General features: G+C 46.2%; 1 protein-coding gene across 4 annotated transcripts; it reads left to right on the forward strand.

Annotated features, from left to right (window-relative positions):
* The first annotated feature begins 2017 nt into the window (after positions 1 to 2017).
* LOC109885837 (E3 ubiquitin-protein ligase RING2-like) lies at positions 2018 to 24371 on the forward strand. Of its 4 annotated transcripts, none has more exons than XM_031810185.1 (8): positions 2018 to 2084; positions 4769 to 4864; positions 7876 to 8036; positions 9034 to 9249; positions 10627 to 10726; positions 18800 to 18978; positions 19607 to 19796; positions 20321 to 24371. In XM_031810185.1, the coding sequence occupies exons 2-8, from the start codon at positions 4778 to 4780 to the stop codon at positions 20420 to 20422; spliced, it is 1035 nt and encodes a 344-aa protein (XP_031666045.1). In that variant the 5' UTR covers positions 2018 to 2084; positions 4769 to 4777; the 3' UTR covers positions 20423 to 24371. The 4 variants fall into 4 exon arrangements, with proteins under 4 accessions (XP_031666045.1, XP_031666046.1, XP_031666044.1 ...); XM_031810184.1 differs by lacking the exon at positions 2018 to 2084 and adding an exon at positions 4153 to 4189 and having other exon boundaries at positions 18803 to 18978; positions 20321 to 20703; XM_031810183.1 differs by lacking the exon at positions 2018 to 2084 and adding an exon at positions 4155 to 4189 and having other exon boundaries at positions 20321 to 20703.
* The last annotated feature ends 755 nt before the right edge of the window (positions 24372 to 25126 follow it).

Genomic DNA, 25126 nt, shown 5'->3' on the forward strand with positions numbered 1-25126 from the left:
ACAGACAGGAAGTAGAATCTCAACCACACTTTAACTTCAGAACATCAAATAAATTATATTGGTCACATACACATATTTAGCAGATGTTATTGCAGGTTTAGCAAAATGCTTGTGATCCTAGCTCCAGCAATTCTGTCTGTGAACAAATTCTCACTTACAATGACAGCCTAGGAACAGTGGGTTAACTGCCTTGTTCAAGGGCAGAACGACAGATTTTTACCTTGTCAGTTCAGGGATTTGATCTAGTAACCTTCCGGTTACTGCCGCCTCTACACTCTAACCACTAGGCTACCTGCCCCCCCCCCAGTAGATCTGTTCCCTGACCGGGAATTGAACCAGGGCCGTGGTGGTGAGAGCGCCGAAATCTAACCAGCCTTGTTGTGTATCTATTCGCCAGTATGTCATGTATAGGCCTACAATGGATTGCATTGCAGTGAATGGAATGGGTGGAGTAGAAAGTGCTTGTGGATATATAGACCTGTCCTCTATGAAATAAAGGCATATATAGATTCCAGTGGAGGCTGCTGAGGGGAAGAAGGCTCAGTCAATGGAATGGTCTCAAACAACTGTTTCCATGTGGTTGATCAAATCAAATCAAATGTTATTTGTCACATGTGCTGAATACAACAGGTGTAGTAGACCTCACAGTGAAATGCTGAATACAACAGGTGTAGTAGACCTCACAGTGAAATGATGAATACAACAGGTGTAGTAGACCTCACAGTGAAATGCTGAATACAACAGGTGTAGTAGACCTTACAGTGAAATGCTGAATACAACAGCTGTAGACCTCACAGTGAAATGCTGAATACAACAGGTGTAGACCTCACAGTGAAATGCTTACTTACAAGCCCTTAACCAACAATGCAGTTGTAAGAAAAATAAGTGGGGTACCAGGGGGTACCGGTCCAGGGGGTACCGGTACAGAGTCAATGTGGAGGCTATGTACAGGGTGTACCGGTACAGAGTCAATGTGGAGGCTATATACAGGGTGTTACGGTACAGAGTCAATGTGGAGGCTATATACAGGTGGTACCGGTACAGAGTCAATGTGGAGGCTATATACAGGTGGTACCGGTACAGAGTCAATGTGGAGGCTATATACAGGTGGTACCGGTACAGAGTCAATGTGGAGGCTATATACAGGGGGTACCAGTACAGAGTCAATGTCCGGGGGCACAAGTTAGTCGAGGTAATATGTACATGTAGGTAGAGGTAAAGTGATTATGCATAAATAATAAACAGAGAGTAGCAGCAGCATAAACTAACATAGTCTGGGTAGCCATTTGATGAGCTATTCAGGAGTCTTATGGCTTGGGGGGTAGAAGCTGTTGAGAAGCCTTTTGGTCCTAGACTTCGCGCTCCGGTACCGCTTGCCGTATGGTAGCAGAGAGAACAGTCTATGACTCAGGTGGCTGGAGTCTTTGACATTTTTTTTTAGCCTTCCTCTGACACCGCCTGGTATAGAGGTCCTGGATGGCAGGAAGCTTGGTCCCAGTGATGTACTGGGCCGTACCCACTACCCTCTGTAGTGCCTTGCGGTCGGATACCGCTCCATTGACTCAATTCCAGACATTTTTATGGCCCGCCTCCACTGATAGATACTGTTGACCCCACTGCGTCTTTTCAACCTCACTTTTACCTCTATCTGACATCTAAATATACATTTGCTTTATCTTGGCCAGGTCGCAGTTGTACATCAGAACTTGTTCTCAACTGGCCTACCTGGCTAAATAAAGGTGAATAAAAAATAAATGTAAAATACCGGTACGTTTTTTTCTCTGCAGTCTCATGTTGTGAACAATCTGGACATTGTATTTCTGTTTCAATTAGGGGTTTAAAAATATGTTTTTGGAATCATATTTGTAATTGTTTCCATAAAGTCTTTCTTGCATTTGCTTACAAGCACAATAAAAATGGACTTTGATTCAAATGTAATGTATTTTTGAATTAGTTATCCACATTTATGTTTTTTTTTAAACGCGGGCTTTTATTTTGAATGAATCCCTCATTACCATACAGGGTGACGTCAGTGTTTGTGCTGCTGGCAGAATACTCGTCTGGTTCGTCTGTATCCACAACACGTAAGTACATAAACAAACACGCTTTGGTCATATATTTGATTGTTTTTCATCTAGACTCACACAGTAACGATAAGACAAGGGTTGACCGTCTAAATGTACATTGAAGAACATATATCTTCGTCTTTTTTAGTGCATCGTTGATTGGTCGTGAGGCTTCGTCACATCTCTAACGTTAGCAATCTAGCTAGCTAGCTAGCCTGTCTTTTTCTAGTGACATTGCAGAATGATATGCATATAAAGCGGTTTTATATTGATGCACATACACCATTATTTCTAAATACGATTACAATTGAGCATGTAAAAGGCAAAAGCAGATTTTATCCAGGCGATTCAGTATTTGCACATCTGTAGCACGCAGCCGGGATCCCACACAAAGAAGCTCTGTTAATGCTGTGTTAAACTAATGTTACTTAATAATGTGGTGTTGTTTCAATGTCTGGGACATGAAACTGGAAATATAAAATACAGTTCGACAGTTTCCTCCCAACATAGTGTTCAGTATTCATTGGTGTGAATGTAACGCTATTCGGGGTAACTAGTTAATTCATGTGCTTTGGAGGCAGGACATTAACCCCACGGTAGTTACCTGTCAAACCACCAGATTGATTTGACAACTATTACCATGTTGAGGTTCTTTTTTGTTGTCCAGATGTTCCCTGATGATGTAGCTACAGTATTCATTTATCTACCTCGAGTTTTATATTTCATATAAGGAAATCAGTCAAGTGAAATAAATAAATAATGCCCTAATCTATGGATTTCACATGACTGGAGAGGGACACAGCCATTGATGGGCCTGGGAGTGCATATGCCCACCAACTTGGGAGCCAGGCCCAGCCAATCAGAATTAGGTTTCCCCCTCAAAAGGGTGTTATTACAGACATAAATACTCCTCAGATTCATCAGCTGTCCAGGTGGCTAGTCTCAGACAATCCCTCAGGTGAAGAAACAGGAAGTGGAGGTCCTGGGCTGGCGTGGTTATACATGATCTGCGGTTGTGAGGCCGGTTGGACGGACTGACAAATTCTTTAAAATGACGTGGCTGCGGCTTATGCCAGAGAAATAAACAAATCTACAAATCTACCTAGCAAGCTATTGGATTTATCTACCTATTCTGCGTCTCTGTTTTTGGCCATATACAGTTGAGGTCAGAAGTTTACATACACCTTAGCCAAATACATTTAATCATAGTAATAATTCCCTGTCTTAGGTCAGTTAGGATCACCACTTTATTTTAAGAATGTGAAATGTCAGAATAATAGTAGAGAGAATTATTTATTTCAGCCTTTATTTCTTTCATCACATTCCCAGTGGGTCAGAAGTTAACATACACTCAATTAGTATTTGGTAGCATTGACTTTAAACTGTTTAACTTGGGTCAAAGGTTTCGGGTAGCCTTCCACAATAAGTTGGGTGAATTTTGGCCCATTCCTCCTGACAGACCTGGTGTAACTGAGTCAGGTTTGTAGGCCTCCTTGCTCGCACACTCTTTTTCAGTTCTGCCCACAAATTTTCTACAGGATTGAGGTCCGGGCTTTGTTATGGGCACTCCAATAGCTTGACTTTGTGGTCCTTAAGCCATTTTGCCACAACTTTGGAAGTATGCTTGGGGTCATTGTCCATTTAGAAGACCCATTTGTGACCAAGCTTTAACTGATGTCTTGAGATGTTGCTTCAATATATCCATATAATTTTTCCCTCCCCATGATGCCATCTATTTTATGAAGTGCACCAGTCCCTCCTGTAGCAAAGCACCCCCACAACATGATGCTGCCACCCCCGTGCTTCACGGTTGGGATTCCAGCATCTTCACAAGGCCCTTTGCTGTTGTTCTGGGATTGATTTGCACTTTTCAAACCAACGTATGTTCATCTCTAGGAGACAGAACGCGTCTCCTTCCTGAGTGGTATGACGGCTGCATGGTCCCATGGTGTTTATACTTGCGTACTATTGTTTGTACAGATGAATGTGGTACCTTCGGGCGTTTGGAAATTGCTCCCAAGGATGAACCAGACTTGTGGAGGTCTACAATTATTTTTCTGAGGTCTTGGCTGATTTCTTTTGATTTTCCCATGATGTCAAGCAAAGAGGCACTGAGTTTGAAGGTAGGCCTTGAAATACATCCACAGGTACACCTCCAATTGACCTAAATGATGTCAATTAGCCTTTTGGAAGCTTCTAAAGCCATGACATCATTTTCTGGAACTTTCCAAGCTGTTTAAAGGCACAGTCAACTTAGTGTATGTAAACTTCTGACCCACTGGAATTGTGATACAGTGAATTATAAATGAAATAATCTGTCTTTAAACAGTTGTTGGAAAAATTACTTGTCATGCACAAAGTAGATGTCCTAACTGACTTGCCAAAACTATAGTTTGTTAACAAGAAATTTGTGGAGTGGTTGAAAAACAAGTTTTAATGACTCCAACCTAAGTGTATGTAAACTTCCGACTTCAACTTTACCACAAACCCCTGAGGTGCCTTATTGCTGTTGTAAACTGGTTACTAACGTAACTAGAACAGTAAAGAAAATGTTTTGTCATACCCGTGGTATACGGTCTGATAGACCATGGCTTTCAGCCAATGGTACCTCAAATCTGTATTTTTTTTGGTGCTGATCAAAAGTAAACTGTGTGCCTGTGTGTTTGGTCCATTTTAATGATGCTAATGTTTTTTTATTCCAGGTTGGGAGTATGACACAGACAGTGCAGACGAATGGGGTGCAACCCCTCAGTAAGACATGGGAACTCAGTCTGTATGAGCTACAGAGGACTCCACAGGTAGGGGAGCACATTTTACTGTAACACCTCTCTGTCTCTGAGCTACAGAGGACTCCGCAGGTAGGGGAGCACATTTTACTGTAACACCTCTCTGTCTCTGAGCTACAGAGGACTCCGCAGGTAGGGGAGCACATTTTACTGTAACACCTCTCTGTCTCTGAGCTACAGAGGACTCCGCAGGTAGGGGAGCACATTTACTGTAACACCTCTCTGTCTCTGAGCTACAGAGGACTCCGCAGGTAGGGGAGCACATTTACTGTAACACCTCTCTGTCTCTGAGCTACAGAGGACTCCGCAGGTAGGGGAGCACATTTACTGTAACACCTCTCTGTCTCTGAGCTACAGAGGACTCCACAGGTAGGGTTGCTTTTCACTTTTAGATTTAAAGTGTTATTACGTAGATTTCCGTGTTTCACAGATCAGGGTTCGTATATATGTCCTGACATGGCTGCAGACACCGAACCCCATCACTAGCTGCATTAGACTTAGCCCTAGTTCACCCGCCTGGTACCGTAGAGAGGAGGCGGAGCCGTCTGGTACCGTAGAGAGGAGGCGGAGCCGTCTGGTGCCGTAGAGAGGAGGCGGAGCCGCCTGGTACCGTAGAGCGGAGGCGGAGCCGTCTGGTGCCGTAGAGAGGAGGCGGAGCCGTCTGGTGCCGTAGAGCGGAGGCGGAGCCGCCTGGTGCCGTAGAGCGGAGGCGGAGCCGCCTGGTGCCGTAGAGCGGAGGCGGAGCCGCCTGGTGCCGCAGAGTGTGCCGCCTCTGACTTGGCGATAGTTTGGCAGCCCTTTTCTGAGCGGTGCGGCTGAAACCCACCTCTCCCACGCAGCGCACCGTCAGGAGAAATGGTAATGCAGATGAAGGTACCACATCCACAGTGGAAGCACAGTAATGGCCTTGGATTGGCAGGTGGAGGACTTCTGTGAGGAGGGGAGCAGCTCTATTTAAGCTATAAGGTCTGAGGGGGTGTGGGGTATGGCCAATTTACCACGGCTAAGGGCTGTGCTAAAGCACGACACAACGTGGAGTGCCTGGATACAGCCCTTAGCCGTGGTATATTGGCTATATACAACAAACCCTTGAGGTGCCTTATTGCTGTTATAAACTGGTTACTAACGTAGTGTTTTGTCATACCCGTAGTATACTGTGTCAAATACCATGGCTTTGAGCCAATCAGCATTCAGGGCTCGAACCACCCAGTTTATAATATACGGTATTGATCACGGCATAGGCTAGCCAATCAGTTCAGATATTACAGGAAGGCTCCTCATGGATTCCTTTGTAAAACGGAGTTCTGAAATCTGAAGACATTACGTTAACCGAGACTCCTCAAATGCGTCATATTCACTGTTTCCAACATGGACTTCTGTGTGAATCGTCTTTTTAGTGTAATAAACCCAGTGGTTTCTTTAGGTGGATGATGAGGCTCTGTATGAATCTAAAAATGTAAAAAGAAGAAATTGTAACCCTTGGTGAACCTCTATTCCCTAGTTTCCCTTTGTGGTGGTGTGTGTCTTCCAACATCATACCATGCCTTCGGAAAGTATTCAGACCCCTTGACTTTTTCCACATTTTGTTACGTTGCCTTATTCTAAAATGGATGAGGGAAATGTTGATTTAATCCATCTACACGTAATACCACATAACGACAAACAGTTTTTAAATTTAAATTTAAACAGTTTTTTCATCCTTGAGATGTTTCTACAACGTGATTGGTCTCCACCTGTGGTAAATTAAATTGATTGGACATGATTTGGAAAGGCACACACCTCTCTATATAAGGTTCCACAGTTGACAGTGCATGTCAGAGCAAAAACCAAGCCATGAGGTCGAAGGAATTGTCCGTAGAGCTCAGAGACAGGATTGTGTTGAGGCACAGATCTGCGGAAGGGTACTAACAAATGTCTGCAGCATTGAAGGTCCCCAAGAACACAGTGGCCTCCATCATTCTTAAATGGAAGAAGTTTGGAACCACCAAGACTCTTCCTAGAGCTGCCGGCCTGGCCAAACTGAGCTATCAGGGGACAAGGTCTGGGAGGTGACCAAAAACCCATTGGTCACTCTGAAAGAGCTCCAGAGTTCCTCTGTGGAGATGGCAGAACCTTCCAGAATAACAACCATCTCTGCAGCACTCCACCAATCAGGCCTTTATGGTAGAGTGGCCAGACGGAAGCCACACCTCAGTAAAATGCACATGACAGTCCTCTTGGAATTTGCCAAAAGGCACCTAAAAGACTCTGACCATGATCTGGAGGAAACTTGGCACCATCCCTATGGTGAAGCATGGTGGTGGCAGCATCATGCTGTGGGGATGTTTTTCAGTGGCAGGGACTGGGAGACTAGTCAGGATAGAGGTAAAGATGAACGGAGCAAAGTACAGAGAGATCCTTGATGAAAACCTGCTCCAGAGCGCTCAGGACCTCAGATTGGGGTGAAGGTTCACCTTCCAACAGGACAACGACCCAAAGCACACAGCCAAGATAACGCAGGAGTGGCTTCGGGACAAGTCTCTGAATGTCTTTGAGTGGCCCAGCCAGAGCCTGGACTTGGAGAGAGCTGAAAATACCTATGCAGAAACCCTCCCCATCCAACCTGACAGAGCTTGAGAGGATCTTCAAAGAAGAATGGGAGAAACTCCCCAAATACAGGTGTGCCAAGCTTGTAGCGTCATACCCAAGAAGACTTGAGGCTGTAATCGCTGCCAAAGGTGATTCAACAAAGTACTGAGTAAAGGGTCTGAATACTTATGTGATATTTCATTTTTTTTTCTTCATTTTTTCTATACATTAGCTTTGTTTTTGCTTTGTCAATATGAGGTAATGTGTGTAGATTGAGGGGGGAAAACAATTAAATCCATTTTAGAACAAGACTGTGAAGTAACAAAAAGTCAAGGGGTCTGAATACCCCTCCCCCTGTGCAGGAGACTATATAGGGTATACAATATATAGGACCAGAGTTAGGTATATGTTTTCTTCTGTGTGTCGTCGTCCCCCCCCCCCCCCCCCCCGTACAGGAGGCCATCACAGATGGGCTGGAGATAGCCGTGTCTCCCAGGAGCCTCCACAGTGAGCTGATGTGTCCCATCTGCCTGGACATGCTGAAGAACACCATGACAACCAAGGAATGTCTGCACCGCTTCTGTGCTGACTGCATCATCACCGCCCTCCGATCAGGGTATGTACCCCTACCCTCACCTACCCTACCCTAAAGTAACCTAGTCTAGAGTAACCCAGCCTACCCTAAAGGAACCTAGCCTAGCCTGACCTAAAGTAACCCAGCCTGCCCTAAAGGAACCTAGCCTAGCCTGACCTAAAGTAACCCAGCCTACCCTAAAGGAACCTAGCCTAGCCTGACCTAAAGTAACCCAGCCTACCCTAAAAGAACCTAGCCTAGCCTGACCTAAAGTAACCCAGCCTACCCTAAAGGAACCTAGCCTAGCCTGACCTAAAGTAACCCAGCCTACCCTAAAGGAACCTAGCCTAGCCTGACCTAAAGTAACCCAGCCTACCCTAAAGGAACCTAGCCTAGCCTGACCTAAAGTAACCCAGCCTACCCTAAAGGAACCTAGCCTAGCCTGACCTAAAGTAACCCAGCCTACCCTAAAGGAACCTAGCCTAGCCTGACCTAAAGTAACCCAGCCTACCCTAAAGGAACCTAGCCTAGCCTGACCTAAAGTAACCCAGCCTACCCTAAAGGAACCTAGCCTAGCCTGACCTAAAGTAACCCAGCCTACCCTAAAGGAACCTAGCCTAGCCTGACCTAAAGTAACCTAACTACCTCGAACTAGTCTTTGTGCTGACTGCATCATCATTGCATTCAGATCAGGGTAAAGGTTATGATAAAGATGTGTTATGTAGCCTAACCATGTTCACATGATGCTCCTCAGTTTGAGCAGAAAGCAACACGACATGCCACTGTTGACACTAATCTATTCGTTTGGTCTCAGACACTGATTACTCTGTGGTTCTTTTTGTTGTATTTATCAAAGTCCTGATTGACAGCAGATATCTTTTGTTACACAGGACGTCATCATCACCACCACAGGGTTGATGTCCTGTGTAACAAGGGGGTCAGGCTCTCATTGTAAATAAGAATGAGTTCTTTATTGACCTGCCTGGTAAAGAACAACTAAAAAGGGCTCGCTCGGTCTATCTCTGTCTGTTCCCCCTAGCAACAAGGAATGCCCTACGTGCAGGAAGAAGCTGGTGTCTAAGCGGTCCCTGCGGCCGGACCCTAACTTTGATGCCCTCATCAGTAAGATCTACCCCAGCAGAGATGAGTACGAGGCCCACCAGGAGAGGGTTCTGGCCCGCATCTCCAAACACAACAACCAGCAGGCCCTGTCCCACAGCATCGAGGAGGGCCTCAAGATACAAGCCATGAACAGGTACTATACCCTGACCTTTAACCCCTGTCCCACAGCATCGAGGAGAGCCTCAAGATACAGGCCATGAACAGGTACTGTACCCTGACCTTTAACCCCTGTCCCACAGCATCGAGGAGGGCCTCAAGATACAGGCCATGACTGTCCTGCTCCTCACTATTTCCCATTTCGGTGTCTCCTCGCCAACAGAAACTATGAGTGTCTCCTCGCCAACAGAAACTATGAGTGTCTCCTCGCCAACAGAAACTATGAGTGTCTCCTCGCCAACAGAAACTATGAGTGTCTCCTCGCCAACAGAAACTATGAGTGTCTCCTCGCCAACAGAAACTATGAGTGTCTCCTCGCCAACAGAAACTATGAGTGTCTCCTCGCCAACAGAAACTATGAGTGTCTCCTCGCCAACAGAAACTATGAGTGTCTCCTCGCCAACAGAAACTATGAGTGTCTCCTCGCCAACAGAAACTATGAGTGTCTCCTCGCCAACAGAAACTATGAGTGTCTCCTCGCCAACAGAAACTGAGTGTCTCCTCGCCAACAGAAACTGAGTGTCTCCTCGCCAACAGAAACTATGAGTGTCTCCTCGCCAACAGAAACTGAGTGTCTCCTCGCCAACAGAAACTATGAGTGTCTCCTCGCCAACAGAAACTATGAGTGTCTCCTCGCCAACAGAAACTGAGTGTCTCCTCGCCAACAGAAACTGAGTGTCTCCTCGCCAACAGAAACTATGAGTGTCTCCTCGCCAACAGAAACTGAGTGTCTCCTCGCCAACAGAAACTGAGTGTCTCCTCGCCAACAGAAACTGAGTGTCTCCTCGCCAACAGAAACTGAGTGTCTCCTCGCCAACAGAAACTGAGTGTCTCCTCGCCAACAGAAACTGAGTGTCTCCTCGCCAACAGAAACTGAGTGTCTCCTCGCCAACAGAAACTGAGTGTCTCCTCGCCAACAGAAACTATGAGTGTCTCCTCGCCAACAGAAACTATGAGTGTCTCCTCGCCAACAGAAACTATGAGTGTCTCCTCGCCAACAGAAACTATGAGTGTCTCCTCGCCAACAGAAACTATGAGTGTCTCCTCGCCAACAGAAACTATGAGTGTCTCCTCGCCAACAGAAACTATGAGTGTCTCCTCGCCAACAGAAACTATGAGTGTCTCCTCGCCAACAGAAACTATGAGTGTCTCCTCGCCAAAAGAAACTATGAGTGTCTCCTCGCCAACAGAAACTATGAGTGTCTCCTCGCCAACAGAAACTATGAGTGTCTCCTCGCCAACAGAAACTATGATGCAGAATATGTTTCTGGAACTATGTTCTTGAATGTTACTTTATCAAAATCCTTTCTGCTCTTCCCTCCTCCCACCACTGGGTGTCCCCACCTCCCTCCAGGCTGCAGCGAGGGAAGAAGCACCAGCTGGAGAATGGGAGTGGGCTGGAGGACAACGGTGACTCCTCCCACTGCAGCAACGCCTCCGTCCACTCTAACCAGGTACAAGGATACCTTCATTCCCATGTAGGGTTGCAAAATTCTGGTAACTTCCCCCAAATTCCCAGGTTTATCAGAAATCCCGGTTGGAAAATGTCCAAGATCAAGAGGGAGGGGGAGGGGGAGGGGGGAGCTGGAAACCTCCCACTGGGACTCTTGATTAAAGGAGCTGGGGGGGTTTTCCACAATCTATCAAATACCTAAATGGCAATCAGTAAAGTTGAGCTGCGTTAGTACGCCTCTGACATAATGTGTAAGGGTAGGATATGTATGTGGCTATATGAGACGTGTGTAACATGGGATGGGTTAGTACGCCTCTGACATAATGTGTAAGGGTAGGATATGTATGTGGCTATATGAGACGTGTGTAACATGGGATGGGTTAGTACGCCTCTGACATAATGTGTAAGGGTAGGATATGTATGTGGCTATATGAGACGTGTGTAACATGGGATGGGTTAGTACGCCTCTGACATAATGTGTAAGGGTAGGATATGTATGTGGCTATATGAGACGTGTGTAACATGGGATGGGTTAGTACGCCTCTGACATAATGTGTAAGGGTAGGATATGTATGTGGCTATATGAGACGTGTGTAACATGGGATGGGTTAGTACGCCTCTGACATAATGTGTAAGGGTAGGATATGTATGTGGCTATATGAGACGTGTGTAACATGGGATGGGTTAGTACGCCTCTGACATAATGTGTAAGGGTAGGATATGTATGTGGCTATATGAGACGTGTGTGACATGGGATGGGTTAGTACGCCTCTGACATAATGTGTAAGGGTAGGATATGTATGTGGCTATATGAGACGTGTGTAACATGGGATGGGTTAGTACGCCTCTGACATAATGTGTAAGGGTAGGATATGTATGTGGCTATATGAGACGTGTGTAACATGGGATGGGTTAGTACGCCTTTGACATAATGTGTAAGGGTAGGATATGTATGTGGCTATATGAGACGTGTGTAACATGGGATGGGTTAGTACGCCTCTGACATAATGTGTAAGGGTAGGATATGTATGTGGCTATATGAGACGTGTGTAACATGGGATGGGTTAGTACGCCTCTGACATAATGTGTAAGGGTAGGATATGTATGTGGCTATATGAGACGTGTGCAACATGGGATGCGTTAGTACGCCTCTGACATAATGTGTAAGGGTAGGATATGTATGTGGCTATATGAGACGTGTGTAACATGGGATGGGTTAGTACGCCTCTGACATAATGTGTAAGGGTAGGATATGTATGTGGCTATATGAGACGTGTGTAACATGGGATGCGTTAGTACGCCTCTGACATAATGTGTAAGGGTAGGATATGTATGTGGCTATATGAGACGTGTGTAACATGGGATGGGTTAGTACGCCTCTGACATAATGTGTAAGGGTAGGATATGTATGTGGCTATATGAGACGTGTGTAACATGGGATGGGTTAGTACGCCTCTGACATAATGTGTAAGGGTAGGATATGTATGTGGCTATATGAGACGTGTGTAACATGGGATGGGTTAGTACGCCTCTGACATAATGTGTAAGGGTAGGATATGTATGTGGCTATATGAGACGTGTGTGACATGGGATGGGTTAGTACGCCTCTGACATAATGTGTAAGGGTAGGATATGTATGTGGCTATATGAGACGTGTGTAACATGGGATGGGTTAGTACGCCTCTGACATAATGTGTAAGGGTAGGATATGTATGTGGCTATATGAGACGTGTGTAACATGGGATGGGTTAGTACGCCTCTGACATAATGTGTAAGGGTAGGATATGTATGTGGCTATATGAGACGTGTGTAACATGGGATGGGTTAGTACGCCTCTGACATAATGTGTAAGGGTAGGATATGTATGTGGCTATATGAGACGTGTGTAACATGGGATGGGTTAGTACGCCTCTGACATAATGTGTAAGGGTAGGATATGTATGTGGCTATATGAGACGTGTGTAACATGGGATGGGTTAGTACGCCTCTGACATAATGTGTAAGGGTAGGATATGTATGTGGCTATATGAGACGTGTGTAACATGGGATGGGTTAGTACGCCTCTGACATAATGTGTAAGGGTAGGATATGTATGTGGCTATATGAGACGTGTGTAACATGGGATGGGTTAGTACGCCTCTGACATAATGTGTAAGGGTAGGATATGTATGTGGCTATATGAGACGTGTGTGACATGGGATGGGTTAGTACGCCTCTGACATAATGTGTAAGGGTAGGATATGTATGTGGCTATATGAGACGTGTGTAACATGGGATGGGTTAGTACGCCTCTGACATAATGTGTAAGGGTAGGATATGTATGTGGCTATATGAGACGTGTGTAACATGGGATGGGTTAGTACGCCTTTGACATAATGTGTAAGGGTAGGATATGTATGTGGCTATATGAGACGTGTGTAACATGGGATGGGTTAGTACGCCTCTGACATAATGTGTAAGGGTAGGATATGTATGTGGCTATATGAGACGTGTGTAACATGGGATGGGTTAGTACGCCTCTGACATAATGTGTAAGGGTAGGATATGTATGTGGCTATATGAGACGTGTGCAACATGGGATGCGTTAGTACGCCTCTGACATAATGTGTAAGGGTAGGATATGTATGTGGCTATATGAGACGTGTGTAACATGGGATGGGTTAGTACGCCTCTGACATAATGTGTAAGGGTAGGATATGTATGTGGCTATATGAGACGTGTGTAACATGGGATGCGTTAGTACGCCTCTGACATAATGTGTAAGGGTAGGATATGTATGTGGCTATATGAGACGTGTGTAACATGGGATGGGTTAGTACGCCTCTGACATAATGTGTAAGGGTAGGATATGTATGTGGCTATATGAGACGTGTGTAACATGGGATGGGTTAGTACGCCTCTGACATAATGTGTAAGGGTAGGATATGTATGTGGCTATATGAGACGTGTGTAACATGGGATGGGTTAGTACGCCTCTGACATAATGTGTAAGGGTAGGATATGTATGTGGCTATATGAGACGTGTGTGACATGGGATGGGTTAGTACGCCTCTGACATAATGTGTAAGGGTAGGATATGTATGTGGCTATATGAGACGTGTGTAACATGGGATGGGTTAGTACGCCTCTGACATAATGTGTAAGGGTAGGATATGTATGTGGCTATATGAGACGTGTGTAACATGGGATGGGTTAGTACGCCTCTGACATAATGTGTAAGGGTAGGATATGTATGTGGCTATATGAGACGTGTGTAACATGGGATGGGTTAGTACGCCTCTGACATAATGTGTAAGGGTAGGATATGTATGTGGCTATATGAGACGTGTGTAACATGGGATGGGTTAGTACGCCTCTGACATAATGTGTAAGGGTAGGATATGTATGTGGCTATATGAGACGTGTGTAACATGGGATGCGTTAGTACGCCTCTGACATAATGTGTAAGGGTAGGATATGTATGTGGCTATATGAGACGTGTGTAACATGGGATGGGTTAGTACGCCTCTGACATAATGTGTAAGGGTAGGATATGTATGTGGCTATATGAGACGTGTGTAACATGGGATGGGTTAGTACGCCTCTGACATAATGTGTAAGGGTAGGATATGTATGTGGCTATATGAGACGTGTGTGACATGGGATGGGTTAGTACGCCTCTGACATAATGTGTAAGGGTAGGATATGTATGTGGCTATATGAGACGTGTGTAACATGGGATGGGTTAGTACGCCTCTGACATAATGTGTAAGGGTAGGATATGTATGTGGCTATATGAGACGTGTGTAACATGGGATGCGTTAGTACGCCTCTGACATAATGTGTAAGGGTAGGATATGTATGTGGCTATATGAGACGTGTGTAACATGGGATGCGTTAGTACGCCTCTGACATAATGTGTAAGGGTAGGATATGTATGTGGCTATATGAGACGTGTGTAACATGGGATGCGTTAGTACGCCTCTGACATAATGTGTAAGGGTAGGATATGTATGTGGCTATATGAGACGTGTGTAACATGGGATGGGTTAGTACGCCTCTGACATAATGTGTAAGGGTAGGATATGTATGTGGCTATATGAGACGTGTGTAACATGGGATGGGTTAGTACGCCTCTGACATAATGTGTAAGGGTAGGATATGTATGTGGCTATATGAGACGTGTGTAACATGGGATGGGTTAGTACGCCTCTGACATAATGTGTAAGGGTAGGATATGTATGTGGCTATATGAGACGTGTGTGACATGGGATGGGTTAGTACGCCTCTGACATAATGTGTAAGGGTAGGATATGTATGTGGCTATATGAGACGTGTGTAACATGGGATGGGTTAGTACGCCTCTGACATAATGTGTAAGGGTAGGATATGTATGTGGCTATATGAGACGTGTGTGACATGGGCTGGGTTAGTACGCCTCTGACATAATGTGTAAGGGTAGGATATGTATGTGGCTATATGAGACGTGTGTGACATGGGCTGGGTTAGTACGCCTCTGACATAATGTGTAAGGGTAGGATATGTATGTGGCTATATGAGACGTGTGTAACATGGGATGGGTTAGTACGCCTCTGACATAATGTGTAAGGGTAGGATATGTATGTGGCTATATGAGACGTGTGTGACATGGGATGGGTTAGTACGCCTCTGACATAATGTGTAAGGGTAGGATATGTATGTGGCTATATGAGACGTGTGTAACATGGGATGGGTTAGTACGCCTCTGACATAATGTGTAAGGGTAGGATATGTATGTGGCTATATGAGACGTGTGTAACATGGGATGGGTTAGTACGCCTCTGACATAATGTGTAAGGGTAGGATATGTATGTGGCTATATGAGACGTGTGTAACATGGGATGGGTTAGTACGCCTCTGACATAATGTGTAAGGGTAGGATATGTATGTGGCTATATGAGACGTGTGTGACATGGGATGGGTTAGTACGCCTCTGACATAATGTGTAAGGGTAGGATATGTATGTGGCTATATGAGACGTGTGTAACATGGGATGGGTTAGTACGCCTCTGACATAATGTGTAAGGGTAGGATATGTATGTGGCTATATGAGACGTGTGTAACATGGGATGCGTTAGTACGCCTCTGACATAATGTGTAAGGGTAGGATATGTATGTGGCTATATGAGACGTGTGTAACATGGGATGCGTTAGTACGCCTCTGACATAATGTGTAAGGGTAGGATATGTATGTGGCTATATGAGACGTGTGTAACATGGGATGCGTTAGTACGCCTCTGACATAATGTGTAAGGGTAGGATATGTATGTGGCTATATGAGACGTGTGTAACATGGGATGGGTTAGTACGCCTCTGACATAATGTGTAAGGGTAGGATATGTATGTGGCTATATGAGACGTGTGTAACATGGGATGGGTTAGTACGCCTCTGACATAATGTGTAAGGGTAGGATATGTATGTGGCTATATGAGACGTGTGTAACATGGGATGGGTTAGTACGCCTCTGACATAATGTGTAAGGGTAGGATATGTATGTGGCTATATGAGACGTGTGTGACATGGGATGGGTTAGTACGCCTCTGACATAATGTGTAAGGGTAGGATATGTATGTGGCTATATGAGACGTGTGTAACATGGGATGGGTTAGTACGCCTCTGACATAATGTGTAAGGGTAGGATATGTATGTGGCTATATGAGACGTGTGTGACATGGGCTGGGTTAGTACGCCTCTGACATAATGTGTAAGGGTAGGATATGTATGTGGCTATATGAGACGTGTGTGACATGGGCTGGGTTAGTACGCCTCTGACATAATGTGTAAGGGTAGGATATGTATGTGGCTATATGAGACGTGTGTAACATGGGATGGGTTAGTACGCCTCTGACATAATGTGTAAGGGTAGGATATGTATGTGGCTATATGAGACGTGTGTGACATGGGATGGGTTAGTACGCCTCTGACATAATGTGTAAGGGTAGGATATGTATGTGGCTATATGAGACGTGTGTAACATGGGATGGGTTAGTACGCCTCTGACATAATGTGTAAGGGTAGGATATGTATGTGGCTATATGAGACGTGTGTAACATGGGATGGGTTAGTACGCCTCTGACATAATGTGTAAGGGTAGGATATGTATGTGGCTATATGAGACGTGTGTGACATGGGATGGGTTAGTACGCCTCTGACATAATGTGTAAGGGTAGGATATGTATGTGGCTATATGAGACGTGTGTAACATGGGATGGGTTAGTACGCCTCTGACATAATGTGTAAGGGTAGGATATGTATGTGGCTATATGAGACGTGTGTAACATGGGATGCGTTAGTACGCCTCTGACATAATGTGTAAGGGTAGGATATGTATGTGGCTATATGAGACGTGTGTGACATGGGATGGGTTAGTACGCCTCTGACATAATGTGTAAGGGTAGGATATGTATGTGGCTATATGAGACGTGTGTGACATGGGATGCGTTAGTACGCCTCTGACATAATGTGTAAGGGTAGGATATGTATGTGGCTATATGAGACGTGTGTGACATGGGATGCGTTAGTACGCCTCTGACATAATGTGTAAGGGTAGGATATGTATGTGGCTATATGAGACGTGTGTAACATGGGATGGGTTAGTACGCCTCTGACATAATGTGTAAGGGTAGGATATGTATGTGGCTATATGAGACGTGTGTGACATGGGATGGGTTAGTACGCCTCTGACATAATGTGTAAGGGTAGGATATGTATGTGGCTATATGAGACGTGTGTGACATGGGATGCGTTAGTACGCCTCTGACATAATGTGTAAGGGTAGGATATGTATGTGGCTATATGAGACGTGTGTGACATGGGATGGGTTAGTACGCCTCTGACATAATGTGTAAGGGTAGGATATGTATGTGGCTATATGAGACGTGTGTAACATGGGATGGGTTAGTACGCCTCTGACATAATGTGTAAGGGTAGGATATGTATGTGGCTATATGAGACGTGTGTAACATGGGATGGGTTAGTACGCCTCTGACATAATGTGTAAGGGTAGGATATGTATGTGGCTATATGAGACGTGTGTAACATGGGATGGGTTAGTACGCCTCTGACATAATGTGTAAGGGTAGGATATGTATGTGGCTATATGAGACGTGTGTGACATGGGATGGGTTAGTACGCCTCTGACATAATGTGTAAGGGTAGGATATGTATGTGGCTATATGAGACGTGTGTAACATGGGATGGGTTAGTACGCCTCTGACATAATGTGTAAGGGTAGGATATGTATGTGGCTATATGAGACGTGTGTAACATGGGATGGGTTAGTACGCCTCTGACATAATGTGTAAGGGTAGGATATGTATGTGGCTATATGAGACGTGTGTGACATGGGATGCGTTAGTACGCCTCTGACATAATGTGTAAGGGTAGGATATGTATGTGGCTATATGAGACGTGTGTGACATGGGATGCGTTAGTACGCCTCTGACATAATGTGTAAGGGTAGGATATGTATGTGGCTATATGAGACGTGTGTGACATGGGATGGGTTAGTACGCCTCTGACATAATGTGTAAGGGTAGGATATGTATGTGGCTATATGAGACGTGTGTGACATGGGATGGGTTAGTACGCCTCTGACATAATGTGTAAGGGTAGGATATGTATGTGGCTATATGAGACGTGTGTAACATGGGATGGGTTAGTACGCCTCTGACATAATGTGTAAGGGTAGGATATGTATGTGGCTATATGAGACGTGTGTAACATGGGATGCGTTAGTACGCCTCTGACATAATGTGTAAGGGTAGGATATGTATGTGGCTATATGAGACGTGTGTAACATGGGATGGGTTAGTACGCCTCTGACATAATGTGTAAGGGTAGGATATGTATGTGGCTATATGAGACGTGTGTAACATGGGATGCGTTAGCGTGCAATGTACTGTTATTATGACGCGATAAAAATGCATGCATACAAATATACATTTTGTTGAGTAAAGATCAATCCCACCAGGAACGTTCTCCTGTCTTCCTGCTGTTACATGTTATCCCCTGGGTTGTACTCAACGAGTCTTTCCCCCAAAAATAAATGTAAAGCAGGAGGCGGGGCCGAGCATCAAGCGTACCAAGACGTCAGATGACTCTGGTCTGGACATGGACAACGCTACAGAGAACGGAGGGGGAGGGGACGTGGCCATGGACGGAGCCAGCGAGATAGAACTGGTGTTCTGTCCTCATCCTACGCTCATGGACAAGGAGGACACCGTGCAGACCAGGTGGCTTTGTGGGAGGAGTTAACGTGTGGGAGGGAGGAGTGGCATAATGTGTGGGAGGGAGGAGGGCATAACGTGTGGGAGGGAGGAGTTAACGTGTGGGAGGGAGGAGTTAACGTGTGGGAGGGAGGGGTTAACGTGTGGGAGGGAGGGGTTAACGTGTGGGAGGGAGGGGCATAACGTGTGGGAGGGAGGAGTTAACGTGTGGGAGGGAGGGGTTAACGTGTGGGAGGGAGGAGTTAACGTGTGGGAGGGAGGGGTTAACGTGTGGGAGGGAGGGGTTAACGTGTGGGAGGGAGGGGTTAACGTGTGGGAGGGAGGGGCATAACGTGTGGGAGGGAGGAGTTAACGTGTGGGAGGGAGGGGTTAACGTGTGGGAGGGAGGAGGGCATAACGTGTGGGAGGGAGGAGTTAACGTGTGGGAGGGAGGGGTTAACGTGTGGGAGGGAGGAGGGGCATAACGTGTGGGAGGGAGGAGGGGCATAACGTGTGGGAGGGAGGAGGGGCGTAACGTGTGGGAGGGAGGAGGGGCATAACGTGTGGGAGGGAGGAGGGGCATAACGTGTGTGTTGTCTAAGTCTCTGGTCCAAGGCCCCTGGCTGAAGACATTAAGTAACACTTGTGTGTGTAGTGTTGAGTTTGTTCCCAGGTACATCAAGACGTCGGGTAACGCCACAGTGGACCACCTGTCTAAGTACCTGGCTGTGCGTCTGGCTCTGGAGGAACTGAGGAAGAACGGAGAGGCCAGCCCTGTCAATGTAGACGCTGCCTCAGAGAAACAATACACCATTTATATCCCTACAGCCAACGGCCAGTTCACGGTAATGATACAATATACTACTACAATACACCATTTATATCCCTACAGCCAACGGCCAGTTCACGGTAATGATACAATATACTACTACAAATACTACTACAATACACCATTTATATCCCTACAGCCAACGGCCAGTTCACGGTAATGATACAATATACTACTACAAATACTACTACAATACACCATTTATATCCCTACAGCCAACGGCCAGTTCGGTAATAATACAATACTACCACTGTTACTGCTACTTCCACTGCACCTACTACTACTAATACTATCACTATTACTACCACTATTACTACCACTATCACTACTATTACTATCTCTACTAGTAGTGATAGTGGTGGCCTGTGTTAAACAGCCCTCCTATCCAGAGAGACGTAAGAGGGTCAACTATGTCAATCAGTATTTCCTGGTGACCTTTACCCTATAGTGTTATCTCCTCTCACTCTTGGTGAGGTGAGCTTGTCTATCTGTATCTTCCTCCTGAGGATGATGAACATCAACCAATCATCTGTCCTCTAGGTGCTGAACGGGTCTTTCTCTCTGGAGCTTGTCAGTGAGAAGTACTGGAAGGTGAACAAACCCATGGAACTGTACTTCGCCCCCACCAAGGAGCACAAGTAGACCGCCTGGACTACACCTGGGGGGGTAGACCGCCTGGAGTACACCTGGGGGGGTAGACCGCCTGGAGTACACCTGGGGGGTAGACCGCCTGGAGTACACCTGGGGGGTAGACCGCCTGGAGTACACCTGGGGGGGTAGACTGCCTGGAGTACACCTGGGGGGTAGACCGCCTGGAGTACACCTGGGGGGTAGACCGCCTGGAGTACACCTGGGGGGTAGACCGCCTGGAGTACACCTGGGGGGTAGACCGCCTGGAGTACACCTGGGGGGGTAGACCGCCTGGAGTACACCTGGGGGGGTAGACCGCCTGGAGTACACCTGGGGGGGTAGACTGCCTGGAGTACACCTGGGGGGGTAGACCGCCTGGAGTACACCTGGGGGGGTAGACTGCCTGGAGTACACCTGGGGGGGTAGACCGCCTGGAGTACACCTGGGGGGGTAGACCGCCTGGAGTACACCTGGGGGGGTAGACCGCCTGGAGTACACCTGGGGGGGTAGACCGCCTGGAGTACACCTGGGGGGGTAGACCGCCTGGAGTACACCTGGGGGGGTAGACCGCCTGGAGTACACCTGGGGGGGTAGACCGCCTGGAGTACACCTGGGGGGGTAGACCGCCTGGAGTACACCTGGGGGGGTAGACCGCCTGGAGTACACCACCTGGAGTACACCTGGGGGGGGTAGACCACCTGGAGTACACCTGGGGGGGGGTAGACCACCTGGGGGGGGTAGACCGCCTGGGGGGGTAGACCACCTGGAGTACACCTGGGGGGGTAGACCACCCGGAGTACACCTGGGGGGGGTAGACCACCTGGAGTACACCTGGGGCACCCTATTTCCTATGTAGGGCTTTGGCCAAAAGTAGTGCACTATATAGGAAATAGGGTGCCCTTTAGGACACAGCCCCTGAATGAGACCTGCCAGGAGGACGAGGTGTCTAATGGACTCTCTCAACAGCTATACATCTCTCTCTACATCTCTCTCTACATCTCTACATCTCTCCCTACATCTCTACATCTCTCTCACGCTCTCTACATCGCTCTCTACATCTCTCTCTCTCTACATCTCTCCCTCTCATCATCTCTTTACATCTCTATACATCTTCTCTCTCTACATCCCTCTCTCTCTACATCTCTCTCTACATCCCTCTCTCTCTCTACATCTCTCTCTCTACATCTCTCTCTCTCTACATCTCTCTCTCTCTACATCTCTCTCTCTCTACATCTCTCTCTCTACATCTCTCTCTCCTCTCTACATCTCTCTCTACATCTCTCTCTACATCTCTCTCTACATCTCTCTCTACATCTCCCTCGCTCTCTACATCGCTCTCTACATCGCTCTCTTACATCTCTCTTACATCTCTACATCTCGCTCTCTACATCTCGCTCTCTACATCTCTCTACATCTCTCTCTCTTACATCTCTCTCTACATCTCTCTACATCTCTCTCTTACATCTCTCTCACTCTCTCTACATCGCTCTCACTCTCTCTACATTGCTCTCACGCTCTCTACATTGCTCTCACGCTCTCTACATCTCTCTCTTACATCTCTCTCTCTACATCTCTCTCACTCTCTCTACATCTCTCTCACTCTCTCTACATCGCTCTCACTCTCTCTACATTGCTCTCACTCTCTCTACATTGCTCTCACGCTCTCTACATCTCTCTCTACATCTCTCTCTACACATCTCTCTCTATATCTCTCTCTTTCTACATCTCTACATCTCTCTCTACATCTCTCTCTCTCTCTCTCTCTCTCTACATCTCTCTCTCTCTACATCTCTCTCACGCTCTCCATCTCTCTCTCTTACATCTCTCTCTCTACATCTCTCTCACTCTCTCTACATCGCTCTCACTCTCTCTACATCGCTCTCACTCTCTCTACATTGCTCTCACTCTCTCTACATTGCTCTCACGCTCTCTACATCTCTCTCTACATCTCTCTCTACACATCTCTCTCTCTCACTCTTTCTACATCTCTACATCTCTCTCTCTCTCTACATCTCTCTCTCTCTCTCTCTCTCTCTCTCTCTACATCTCTCTCTCTACATCTCTCTCTACATCTCTCTCTCTCTCTACATCTCTCTCTCTACATCTCTCTCTCTCTCTACATCTCTCTCTCTCTCTACATCTCTCTCTCTCTCTACATCTCTCTCTCTCTCTCTCTACATTTCTCTCTCACTCTCTCTACATCTCTCTCTCTCTCTCATCGCTCTCACGCTCTCTACATCGCTCTCTCTACATATCTCTCTCGTCATATCTCTCTCTCTCTACATATCTCTCTCGTCATCTCTCTCTCTCTACATATCTTTCTCTCTCTCTCTACATATCTCTCTGTCTGGTGTGAATTTGTTGGTAACATGTTAGTATAGGGGGTATGTATAAATGTATCTGATATAGTCACTAGCCATGCAGAGCCTCTTCGTAAGCATTACAGAGACGTCACTGCAATTCCACTGCTGCTAGAAATGGATTTGTCATGATTCCTTACTCTACATGTCAGAGTATGTTCTCTCTGTCTCTACATCGCTCTCTCCAGGGCTGTCTACCTGCTACCTGTGTTTAGGTCCTAATACGGAGGTGGTACCTGGTAGTTTCAGGGCCTGCTACCTGCTCTCCGTGTTTAAGTCCTAATACCGAGGTGTTACCTGGTTGCTTCAGGGCCTTCTACCTGCTCTGGATAACTGTGGCTGCTTCAGGATGTTGTATGGTCTTTTTGTATCTGGGGGACGGCGAGCTGGGTTGGGGACGGGGTGGGAGGCGTTTTGGGATATATTAGCGGCGTTTCCGTACAGAGAACTAATGTTTTTGTTGTGTTTTTAAAAACTTGTCCAGCAGAGGAGGTCATGAAGCTGTTTTCTATAAACCCACGATCCTGTTGTATTTGTTGACATAGTGTGACTCAAATGGCACCCTATTTCCCTATGTAGTGCACTACTTTTGACAAGGGCCCATAGGGAATAGAGTGCACTTTAGGACAGAACCATATTGATGTCACTTCACCTGACTGATCTGGGAGCCATGACAACATATCATTGGTAAATCATCACAGTGGATGGAGTAAGGTCTACTGTTCATTTCCTGTTCCCTTTGACCGAAATGGCAAACTAGGGCTTTGATACATAATAATTAGGGTGCTCCAATGACAAACAAACGTCTGCTATGACACGAGGACATTATGTTGTAGTTAACCTGAAGAGACAGACTTCATCTCTTTGTTATCCTTCTCTAGTCTGCTTGGCATTCATTCTGTTCTCCTAGAAAACGCTTGATGTTAACAGCAGGGTTGGGCTCAATTCCTCTTCACTTCAATCAGATCAGGAAGTGGAATAATCTCTAAATCTTCCATCTCCCTTAGGCGGATGAATCTCTTCTGTCCTGTGTGCTGTGACTTCTTCAAGGATCCAGTTTTTTGAAAACAATGAACAATTTTCTATTCCTGATTTGAGTTTGAATCCACCTCCTCCTGAATTGATTAAGTCTAAAATTGACCCCTAACCCTGCTTCACTGAAACATTTAATTAGCTCAGCGGGCTAACAGTCCAGTTCAATACAACTAGGCTGGTTATTCTTTCTGTATATTGTCCAGGACCTTTGTTCATGCCAACATCTCAACCACATTTTGGGAGGAGAATGAATGAATCGTTCATTAACAGGTCAGAGGTCATCAGCTGTATGGAAGTAATGTCTGTACATAAACCAACCAGCTCCATTCATCACCTTCAAGCTTAGTGTGAGATAGAAGAGGGACCCAAATCGGGGTTTCTCCCCCCAAAAATGTTCCAGAACGACGATACCGTGGAAGAAAAATGTGCAAATGTACTTTTTAGAAGCATGTTCAGTTTTACAGTTTTACAACATCCTTTGTATAAATATCAGTTATTATTGTTGAAAGTGTAAATGGAAATATTTGTTTGGAAAATAAACAAAACAATGTGTGTTCAACATGGAACCCAAGCCCCATGATATCTCAATGCTCCGGGGTGAAGATTCCCCTAGGTACAGGTTCATGACGGCTCCAGGGTGTAGTTTCCCCTAGGTACAGGTTCATGATATCTCAATGCTCCGGGGTGAAGATTCCCCTAGGTACAGGTTCATGATATCTCAATGCTCCGGGGTGAAGATTCCCCTAGGTACAGGTTCATGATATCTCAATGCTCCGGGGTGAAGATTCCCCTAGGTACAGGTTCATGATATCTCAATGCTCCGGGGTGAAGATTCCCCTAGGTACAGGTTCATGATATCTCAATGCTCCGGGGTGAAGATTCCCCTAGGTACAGGTTCATGACGGCTCCAGGGTGTAGTTTCCCCCTAGGTACAGGTTCATGATATCTCAATGCTCCGGGGTGAAGATTCCCCTAGGTACAGGTTCATGACGGCTCCAGGGTGTAGTTTCCCCTAGGTACAGGTTCATGATATCTCAATGCTCCAGGGTGTAGTTTCCCCTGGTACAGGTTCATGACGACTCCAGGGTGTAGTTTCCCCTAGGTACAGGTTCATGACGACTCCAGGGTGTAGTTTCCCCTGGGTACAGGTTAATGACGGCTCCAGGGTGTAGTTTCCCCTAGGTACAGGTTCATGATATCTCAATGCTCCGGGGTGAAGATTCCCCTAGGTACAGGTTCATGACGGCTCCAGGGTGTAGTTTCCCCTGGTACAGTTTCATGACGACTCCAGGGTGTAGTTTCCCCTAGGTACAGGTTCATG

Source organism: Oncorhynchus kisutch, linkage group LG30, assembly GCF_002021735.2.
Source record: "Oncorhynchus kisutch isolate 150728-3 linkage group LG30, Okis_V2, whole genome shotgun sequence".
Taxonomy (NCBI): Eukaryota; Metazoa; Chordata; class Actinopteri; order Salmoniformes; family Salmonidae; genus Oncorhynchus; species Oncorhynchus kisutch.